This window comes from Cystoisospora suis (genome assembly GCF_002600585.1).
Source record: "Cystoisospora suis strain Wien I chromosome Unknown contig_2556, whole genome shotgun sequence".
NCBI classification, from domain to species: Eukaryota; Apicomplexa; class Conoidasida; order Eucoccidiorida; family Sarcocystidae; genus Cystoisospora; species Cystoisospora suis.
This window is the reverse complement of record NW_027155354.1, coordinates 8,396-17,850: the sequence shown is the minus strand read 5'-3', so window position 1 is coordinate 17,850 and position 9,455 is coordinate 8,396. Positions and strand designations below refer to the sequence as shown.

At 52.8% G+C, this 9,455-nt stretch overlaps 4 protein-coding genes across 4 annotated transcripts in view; 2 read left to right on the top strand and 2 right to left on the bottom strand.

The window, feature by feature from the left end:
- Nucleotides 1-1,428: 1,428 nt before the first annotated feature.
- CSUI_005270 (ribosomal protein rpl28) lies at nucleotides 1,429-3,621 on the bottom strand. Its single transcript, XM_068065447.1, is given in 5 exon segments — nucleotides 1,429-2,155; nucleotides 2,252-2,503; nucleotides 2,609-2,745; nucleotides 2,756-2,942; nucleotides 3,036-3,621. 4 exon segments carry the CDS (start codon nucleotides 2,768-2,770, stop codon nucleotides 2,047-2,049), a joined length of 513 nt encoding a protein of 170 aa, XP_067922576.1. The 5' UTR covers nucleotides 2,771-2,942; nucleotides 3,036-3,621; the 3' UTR covers nucleotides 1,429-2,046.
- Nucleotides 3,322-5,965, top strand: CSUI_005269 (uncharacterized protein). Its single transcript, XM_068065446.1, has 3 exons — nucleotides 3,322-4,239; nucleotides 4,762-4,934; nucleotides 5,369-5,965. Exons 1-3 carry the CDS (start codon nucleotides 3,993-3,995, stop codon nucleotides 5,603-5,605), a joined length of 657 nt encoding a protein of 218 aa, XP_067922575.1. The 5' UTR covers nucleotides 3,322-3,992; the 3' UTR covers nucleotides 5,606-5,965.
- A 2,185-nt stretch (nucleotides 5,966-8,150) lies between these two features.
- CSUI_005267 (snf2 family amine-terminal domain protein) overlaps nucleotides 8,151-9,455 on the bottom strand; it is a 9,518-nt gene continuing 8,213 nt past the window's right edge. The window contains exon 6 of the mRNA XM_068065444.1: nucleotides 8,151-9,016. Coding sequence (XP_067922573.1) covers nucleotides 8,898-9,016 — 119 coding nt within the window. The 3' untranslated portion in view covers nucleotides 8,151-8,897. The remainder of the gene's footprint in view (nucleotides 9,017-9,455) is intronic.
- Nucleotides 8,562-9,455, top strand: part of CSUI_005268 (uncharacterized protein) — a gene marked incomplete at both ends in the record, with an annotated part of 8,831 nt that continues 7,937 nt past the window's right edge. The window contains one exon of the mRNA XM_068065445.1: nucleotides 8,562-8,569. Coding sequence (XP_067922574.1) covers nucleotides 8,562-8,569 — 8 coding nt within the window. The remainder of the gene's footprint in view (nucleotides 8,570-9,455) is intronic.

Sequence of the window (9,455 nt, the reverse complement as noted above, 5' to 3'; positions counted from 1 at the left end):
CGGCGGCCTGCGAAGCGCGGGGTGTACGTACATGATACACGCCTGTCAGGGAACTTCCCTTCGTACACACAACTTTTTTTCGTGCCCCAGGTCATGGGCTTGCTTGTCCCCGCTGTTGAAGAGAAGCTGGTTGGTCAGACGTGTTCACCAGCGGCAGAGGGTTACAAAGACAGTTATTATGTGGACGACGTTCGCGGTGGTAGCTGTTGCCGCAGCCGGCAGTTTTACGGTGGCTGAATGCTTCCGCGGCACACAGCATGCTTTGCAGCCGCTCCCCAGCGACTCATACGAGGAGTCGTTTGCCATGACGATTGACTACGAGAGAATGACGTCGGAAGTATTCAGTACTATGGCAGATGTCTACGTTGTAACGAAGGTTAGAGGTATACGGTTCACTACGCTACTGAGACAGTTAGACCAGCTACGCATTCAGCCCGGCGGAAGAGTGAAGGTCCCCAGGAGTACCAACACTGTAAGAAATCATGCCTTTTTCTTGATCACACAACTATGTGACTTCGAAATTCCAATCAGGAGGGCGTAATAATTGTCGTGCTGGTGAGCGCAAGTTCAAGGTGGCCTGAACCTTTAGCAGTAACAGACACACCCCCAGGCTGAAGGTATCACGCTCGAGAATGTCGGAGCCTCTCCTACAACGAGCATCTGGGCTTTCGCCCCGGTACGCACCCTTCGAGTCCTATGTTTCTTCAGCCGCCACCGAAGTCCATGACTTTCGACAGTTCTGCTTTGAAAAGACGTACGGAGAGGCCGGACCCGCGTTTGTAAAAGGCCCCTTTTCCAGTAAAGCAAAGGAGCTTAACGGGGATATTGGGCCAAAGCTTTACAAAGGCATTACGACACATATCGCGCCTAGCTTAAAATGCAGTAGGGACAACACTGAGACTTCCGTTGTTACTGCTGCAAAACCGAAAACAGACACCATTTACCCGCATATGCCCCTGAGCGAGCGTCTGGAGCAGTGCACGCTGAACCAGCAGCGCCCGGGCAGCTCTCTGCACGAGTGGGTCGTTGTGACGGAGACGCAGGAAGCTCCCCGGGCAGCGTCAAGAAAGACAGGTACAGCCCCAGCTGCATGACCTTATCAGCCGGAGAAGAAACGGTGTGTTCGTAGGCGAAGTGTGCCCCTTTGTCAAGACGGCAGCGAATGACAGGAGCCGTCCCGCCGCCTACGTGCTTTCGAAGCTCGCAAAGAGGTGAGGACGGATTGCACTCGCCAGGAGAGCCCACCGTAAGAAACGTCTGCTGTCAGGTTCGAGACGGAAAGCGACAAATTTATTAGGTGGGGGGAAATTTGCTCGCCCTAGTCATTTGCACCGGTGCATCGACCGACCCCAGGGAGATGCTTGAAGGCGGGGCCGACACGTTCCACACGTCCGACCAATTTCACCCCGAGGGTAAGAGCCCTCCACGTCCTCACAAAAGCACTTGAAGCTACGAGCTTTTGGGCAGCTGTGTACGAAAGGTCCGTAAAGTCACAAGGCTAGCATGACAGTCAAGTCAGAGATAAGGGGCAACACGCGTCAGCGGGTCCGAGAGAGGCCAGGTTGTGTTCATTCATTCGGCGCCTCCAGCTGGAGCAGCGAACGTGCCCTCGATGGCGCTAACAAATGCGTGCACCAACAGTGAGACAAACGGAATCCACGACTGTCGAAGGCAAAAGAAGTTATATACACCACCACAGCACTGTGCTTCATTCTGAACATGCCGAAAGGTAAGGAGTGCAGCTGCGCCGTTAGCTCCTTCGTCTGAGGTGATAGCTCCGCTTCAGGCGTCACACCAGAAGCAGCAGTGACGTACAGTCCAGTACGCGTGGTTCTTGCTCCACGCGCCGGTCGGCGACAGCTTGTGATGGTAAGACACTTCCGACTGAGACGCCTGAGTAGGATTCTACATTCGTTGCGGTCTCCAGTTCGACTTCGCGGAGGCAAACGCAAGACTAGAGGTTGTCGGAACGGAAACAGGTGCCGCCGTCTGAGCACACAGGAGACGCGAGCAGCCGCTCGCGACTGGCAGTCACCTACACGGCCTTCAAGAGGTCGACTCACCGTTGGTGCGTAGTTGACAAGCTTGCACCGGTGGCTTAGCAGCTGCTTCTCTGGATGACAGCGCAAGACTGTCAAGTCTTTTGATCATGTGCCTGCATTTGCATATGCGCATCAGCACCCATAACAGCTAGGCTTGAGATCTGCGAAAACTAGGGCAACAACGGTGTCTAGGCTTGACTGCAGTGTACCTGTGACTGTATCCGGCGTAGTACTTCTTCTTCTTTAGATTCAAGCCAAATTTATCTGCCGCGCGCTGGAGACCGTACTTTTTTATTGTCCGAATGCCCTTCACAGAGAGCCTTAACCTGACATAATACCCCGCCTCAGGCCACCACAGCCGTTTCCAGTGAAGGTTCAGCCGCTGCACCCTGTGTGTGGCAACTCTCGAGTGACTTCGGTTACGCGCTTTCGTGTTGTCCATTTTGCCAAGGAGCATGCACCTGACAGAACACATGGGGACATCTTGTCTCAAGACGATGTGACCTTGTCGGCGTGACCATCACGTGGCAACGCGGCCATAGCGACCAGCCAACTGCTCTGCTCACCTTCTTGCCGGACACTCGATGGCCTTGAGAGGAACACCGGTGTTCTTGTTCAAGCGGAGCTTGCCTCCGCCCCTTCCTTTCAGTCCATAGTGACGACGAATAGTAGAGGTACCTGCTGTGCGGTATTTCTTCTTTCTCTGAACGCACCCTAAGACACGTCATCGCGCTCAGTAGTGCTGTGCCAGTTAGCGCGGTGCGGCTTTTGATTTCAAGCGCGGATGAGAGTGACGTACTCGTATTGCTAGAATATGACGTCTTGAGCCGAGCCCTAAGGCCGTGCCTGCGGGTGGCCGCTGTGTCGTCCCGCACCGTGTCTGTACGACACCCAACCAGTCTGCACACCGCAGCACACGAGCTCGGTTTTGAGAATGCAGAGGTGTCTTCTTCGCGCTAACATATATATTTCGCGCGAGCTTATCCGCGGTACCTGAGGAAAACAAAAACGGTTGGCAAAAGCTCACAACCGAAGCCGGCAGCGGCGGGTTCCTGGGGCTGACGAATTCTTGAGTGTCTGGAAAAGCTCCAGAGTTGGAGCTGATCAAAACAGAGATACAAACTGCGGCTGTGATACAAGTATGCCAGATGTAGGCGGCGATGCTGATGGAGGAGTGGAGGAGCATGGCTCCGCTGAAGAGGAAGCACGATCGACCGTGAGCCTGGGGGCTGGCTCAACGTCCAACACGGAGGAGACGTACACCACAATTTTGTTTTGACGCGTCTGCCAGACGCAGCAGGACCCGTCCTTCCGGAGAGCCAACAGGGCGCCAGGCGCCGGGTACTAGACGCGGGCTGACTTTCAAAAGAGAAAAACTTAGCGGAGGCAGAGACAGTCTGTTTTCATCCCCAGTGTGCATGCATATTGCGAACACTGGGAGGAAATCGATGAAGGCAGTGAACGACGTAGTACTGACGAAAGTTTGCAGCTAAGAGTAGAGAAAGAAAGCCTTGAGTTTTCGCAGTTTCTACTCAAGCGTCATCTTTCACAAGCACGGCTCACTCTTCGGTCCCAAGCTGGAGGGAAGGCATCTGGGAACAGGCTTATGCATGAAACCCGTTAGCGGAACCGTCGTGTGTTGCGAGGTTCAGCCATCCCCCGTAGTGCGCACCGGAGTCTACATGTTTCGTGTTTTGTAGTCCCAGATGTAAAAGAGATGCGTACGCAAATCTAATCTGATGTAGCCTAGTCGATACAGCTGACAAAAGTGAAGTGCGATCTGCCTGTTGTACAAGGCTGACTGCGTACTCTTTTGACCTGACCCTCTTTTTTTTTGTGCCCGCACTGTCACAGTTTCGCTTTCTCCAAGCTGTAGCCTGGCACGCTTTTCAACAAAGCGTTTTGCTTTGCAACGTGTTTGTAGCGTCCTCGTGTCTATCAAGATCCACGATGCCGGGTTTATTGAGCAAGCTGCCGTATGTCTCCGCGGCGTGCGGTGGAACGTCGCTCTTGGTGTATTTCTTTCCGGCTACTCTTCTCTCCCCGGCTCCTTCACTCACGGAGACATCACCGGTGCTACTGAGGTTTTTGTCAACGCTTGTTAATACAAGCTTCAGCGGCCTCTTCGGTTCGGCGTCATGGGTCTACTTCGTCATGTCTCCTATTCTGAGGAATACCCTTAGCAGGTGGAAACTTGGTGAGCTACTAGCCGTTAAGTGTCACGATCATTGGCATTTGTCGTTTGTCACGGAACTGTCCTTGAAACGACGACTTGCCCCGCGGCCAAAAACGACGTGCCCCTGTTTCTGTGTGCGTGAGGCATGGGATCGGTACAGCCTACACCAGTTGAAGGGCTCGCTCTCCTTGACCGCATCCTTCTGATGTCTCGCATCGAGATGCCTAGAGGGTATACAGTCTCATCTTCATCTGGGGGACGGCGCCTCTCCGTCTGCGTCAGCGGAGAGGAACGCCACGTGCGATCCGGACCCCTTTGCGAGGACACTTGCGAAGTGATGCAGCGTCGCATGGGGGCTTGACTTCGCTTTGTCTTAGGTCAGTGCTTTGTTGTTACATCACATTGTGTTTCCTGACATGGGTAACTGCGCGTCTGAGCAGAGTTTTGGTGCCGTGAGTGATTTTCCTTCGAGGACTCCTTGCATGCATCGTGCGTCAAGTCTCCTATAGGGTTGCCCGCATTGTTTTGTCGTGGTGCGTTCAGCGGAGGTCCAGTCGATCCACTTCCCTATTTTTTTCTGTGCATCGACTGTGCTCTCGTCGGCGCTTCTCTCTACCGTGTGCTACATGGGAGTGGGTTATAGCAAGTTGCACATGGCGGCGGCGATCAATGTGCTCGGGAACATGGTCAACTCATGCTACCTTGTACCGCGCCAGGTAGGTCAGGATGCCAGCTTGACTGAAATACGAGGTTTTTCTTTCTGACGTCACTTCTGCTTGTTGTGAGACTCTTGGATCCCTTCTCCGGGGCCGCGTCTTTCGATGTCGGAGGTTCCAGTGCTGTATTTTCTGAGCCTTGTCCGAAGTATCAGAGTTCTCATTTAGACACCGCAACTCGGCACTTCGACTTGACGGAGGTCTTCCGGAATTTCAGAACGAATCCTTACCGGACATGTGCCACACCCTCAGACTGTGTTCAGAAACCGGTGGAAGTCGGTACATCTGCCTGAGGTTCGGACAAGACTCTCCAGGTCATCTGATTTCTCTTACGACGCTGCTCAACAGTCTATATTCAGGCTCATCGATCGGTGCCGCCGACGTCAGGGTATTTTTTATTTAGCACTTTTTTCTCTGTCTGTTCTACGCGTCAGATATCGCTCCTTAAAAGACGATGCGAGTTGGAAGAACAACTGGGTATTGAGAAGACCGACACAGCGGAGAGAGCTGCAGAGGTTGCAAGGTGTGCCACACGAGGAGGCGACGGTGATCAGGCTGCAGCTGGACTGGAGTATCAGGATGTCGTGAAGGCGTTCAAGGTGCATCACAGTCTGGGTGCCGCCGTGGGGTTCGTTTCATTTGGAGCGCTCTTACCTTTCCTTGTTTCGTAGATGTTCCGTCATCTGCGGGTTCTAGGGGGCCGAGCCCTTGTGTTGTTATAGTTGAGCTGCAGTCCAGTTTGTGTCTCCGTAGCGTTGCGATTCCCAGGTGCAGCCAGAGCGTATGTGTCCTCACTGGGTAAGCAAGGCTTTCGGTTGAGGGAGAGCCAAATGCCGGGCAGGAATCCTAGATTGCCTCATCGGACCGTGGAGTTTCCTAATTTCCTCTCTCATGCATGCTGTGAAGTATTTCATGTCGGTGTCTTTCTCCAAAGCTGCACAAGGAGTGAGCGAGTGTCGTGTGCTCTCAGGCACACGAGGGGGGTTTCGCGGGTACCTTTTCGGTATTACACGGCCTGAGCAGAAAGCAGTTGATCGATACGGAAGCATGAAGCTATTAGCGGTGGAGCTTAGGGAACCTTCGGTGCGCTCATTAAGCTTCATTCGTGTTCACGGCGGGCATGTTCGGTGCATACCGTTGCCGTGCCGTTGACACGGAAGAAAAGGACATGTGTTGCGTAAGACAACGGTTAAGGCCGAGCCCCCCCGAAGCTTTAGGATTCTGTACGCACCTGGCACTAGTGCCCGGTGCGCAAGACGTTCGTGAAGCCGGTGAGGAGGTTTCGACTCACTACGCTTCATCTGTACCGGCCCCAGCTAGTTTGCCCTATGTTCGCCGGTGTACGATGAAGAGGATGAGGCGGTGATACCGCCGCATCTGGGAACGCGGTGCCCCCCTCAGATTCCGACGTCGCGGCCCGGGTTGTTTTCCAGTTCGTTGATGCTCGTGCCGACAAGAGTAGTTCGCAGGATTTTCCAAGTAAAAGAAAGAACACGTTTCTACGGTGAATATGCTCTTGGAAACAGGTAGATGCGCGTACACGCACACGGTAACAGGTTACCTTGCGCAGTCAGTGTCGGGCAAGACATAATGGGCCGTCACCCATGGCGGAAACGTAAAGCAAGACAGCCACCACCAGAGCCATGCGGTCTCGCATGCGACTGCGAAGTAACCTGGTTTGTGTTCGGAACACTCTGTGAAGGTTCCATTGAGAAACATGCTTTGTGTCCGGCGCACCCGTAGGAGAACTGGCGAACCCCCGCTTACGCGGGAGCTGTTGCTCCGGTCCCACAGGTACAGGATGTGAACCCCTTATTACGAGACCAGGAGTCAGAGCACCATCCTTGATTGACTGAGGGACGGTCGGAGAAACCGGGAAGCCACATGCTGCTGCTATGAACGGTCAGGAACGCCGTCTCCGTTGAAGCGCGTGACACGGATCTCTTCCTTCGACTGTTGGTAGCAAGGACAGAGGACGGAGATTTAGCAACAGCTTCACAGTTGAACGGTCTGCCCGTTCCGGCACTGGGGGTGGGCCCTGTTCCGCGAGTGGAGCAGCCGACCAGAAAACCGAAATTCGTCTCTTCAATAGAAAAGATCGGCCTCAACAGGGGCTCGCCCCGGTGCCATCCGAGAAGCTACATCCGTACCTTTTTCCGAGTTGAGGGAAAAACCGAAAGTCTTCCCTACGTGTCCCGGGCTCCTCGTCAAGGAGTTCATGTTCTACGGCGTCGCCCCTTTCCCTGTGTTCATGCAAATCGACTGCCGAGCTGTCAAGGCAGCAGCGAACAGGCGTTTGCGATGTCGTGAAGGGGGACTGACCCACGGTGCGTCACGTGATGCTCACTGTGTAGGAGTGACATGACCGACGAAGGCGGTGGCCCTCGCCAGCAGATCCCACGTTTTTTTTTCCACAAGGATCGCACTTCCCAGCTGGGTTCCGACCCTGCGTTTCTTCTCAGCACAGCCTCGGCTCGGCGTCCGTAGCTTCTGGTCGGCGCTGACAATGACAGTTGCCGGAGCAACACCTGCCTCAGTTCATTCCCGAATCTACCTTCTTGTACTGATTCGCGAGGGTCCCGTGGCCAACTGGGACACTGTCGGACAGTTTCCGGAGATCCCTGATCGACACTGATATCCAGAACGTGTCTCGATGTCTCATTCTGTAAGAACCGCAAGCACAGCTACGATCAGGATTTGAGGCCGCCTTCCGCAGATCACCGTTGTTTGTACCGGTCACACTGGCAGCCCAGAACCTGGAGAAAGGATGCGCTGCTCTCGTTTTCTGTCGTGCGAGGCGCCCGTTTGTGTTCGCCTCCACCAGTATCGGTGCTCTCAGTCTATCAGCCACCGTTGCTACAATGGCTTCACCGAACACCGCCGGCCAGCGTGACTCTCCTTCAGCAAGATGTCTCAGATGTGTCACCGAGCGCACGCATCACTAGCAGCTTCTCCGCCTCTGTTTCCCCACTTATTCTCGACAGAGAGCGCCGCCATAAAGCCTAGTGAGCGCCACTTGGGAAGTCCAGGTCTCCTTGCGAACCCCAGCCGTGCCGCGCGGCATTGTCGACGCTGCTGGAAGTGTGCTGAGTTTTGGGAAAAGGCGCACAGCAGCTTTCTGAACAGCCTCTTAACAGGCACCCCGCAACCGTACCGTGACTCCTCTGCGAGGGAGTACCCGCACCGCAGTCCTACTCCGTCATCTCCCATTATCTTCCTTGGAAAGTGTCTAGAAAAAAAGAAGGCAGCTTCGATTTACCTCTACGCTAGCATAGGCAAGCCGACCTTTCATGTTCCTCTTAGTCGGACATTTCTACACTAGAGCATGAAAACGGCATGCCGTGTCACTTGTTTCCCTTAGCTGATAGAATTCTGTTGGCCACGCCTCCCGTTCCCCCGCACCGTTACTGGGTGTATTCACCACATCTGTTGTCAACTGAAACGTTTAAAAGAAGCTGTCTCCTTCACTGGAGAAGCGACAAAGAAAAATCCGAGACACCCCCTCATTCAGAACGGCAAACACTGACTCTGCACGTGGTCCGACAAACACCATTGACAAGAGAAAGTCTTGTTTGTTTTTCTTTTCCTTCCTCCCTATAATCATCAAATCATCTTTAGACACCCACCATGGGAAGGTAAAAAAAGAGATTCAGACGTCTTGAAAGACTTCAACGGGCAGGACTCTCCCCGTAGAAAAAAAAAAAGAAAGGCAACCTGCTCCACCTTGCCCCAGCAGCAAGAATGGATTTTCCTATATCAACTCCATCTTTCCAAAGACTTCTCCTTTCTTCTGTCTCTCTTCAAACTCGGTTCTCTCGATCGTCACCACCCACTATGACGCATGACGGTCGCAGTCATGACAAAGTTAACTTCCGAGAAGAGAAAACATGCGACGTGTATCGCGCAGAGCAACTAGACGAAAGTCGGAAGAAGGAATCTTATTGCATTTGATCGTCTTCACCATCATGATACATGATTTGCTTGCAGCTGTGATATCGGACGCAGACACACTTCGTCCATTGTTTTCTCACAGCAAAGGTAGTAGACTGACAGTTTCTTTTGGTCTCCAAGAAGAGCATGACCTGCAAGAAGACATTAGAGATCAATAAGTAGACAGAAAGATGGACACAAAAGAGATGCAACATGGACAGATGGATCGGTCCACAGATAGATACATAGCTAAGCACAGACATAAAGATCATTTGCAAACCACTTAAAGTAGTAGGCACGGTATTTATTGGCTTCTGTCTGTTGTGTGTATAGAAAAGCTTGTTTCTGTATTCACCCTGGTGTAGGTCTGGCCGTCATAGGTCATCATACACAAGAGAATAAAGTAACACATCATATCAGTACAAAACTAATCGCTACACACATACACACACAACCATGTACACAAGCATCCATCATCACCACATACATATACCACCTAACCATAACCGTATACAAATACATACACGGACACATGCAGATCTATCTATCTATCTTTGATCTATCTATCTTTAATCTATCTTTAATCTAACT

Coding starts and splice junctions, on each gene's coding strand:
- CSUI_005269 (XM_068065446.1), top strand. CDS start 3,993: ATGCCGGGTTTATTGAGCAAGCTGCCGTATGTCTCCGCGGCGTGCGGT. Junction 4,240..4,761: donor CCTTAGCAGGTGGAAACTTG/GTGAGCTACTAG, acceptor TGGTGCGTTCAG/CGGAGGTCCAGTCGATCCAC. Junction 4,935..5,368: donor GCTACCTTGTACCGCGCCAG/GTAGGTCAGGAT, acceptor TCTACGCGTCAG/ATATCGCTCCTTAAAAGACG.
- CSUI_005270 (XM_068065447.1), bottom strand. Junction 2,504..2,608: donor ATCGAGTGTCCGGCAAGAAG/GTGAGCAGAGCA, acceptor GTGTTCTGTCAG/GTGCATGCTCCTTGGCAAAA. Junction 2,156..2,251: donor TACGCCGGATACAGTCACAG/GTACACTGCAGT, acceptor ATGCAAATGCAG/GCACATGATCAAAAGACTTG.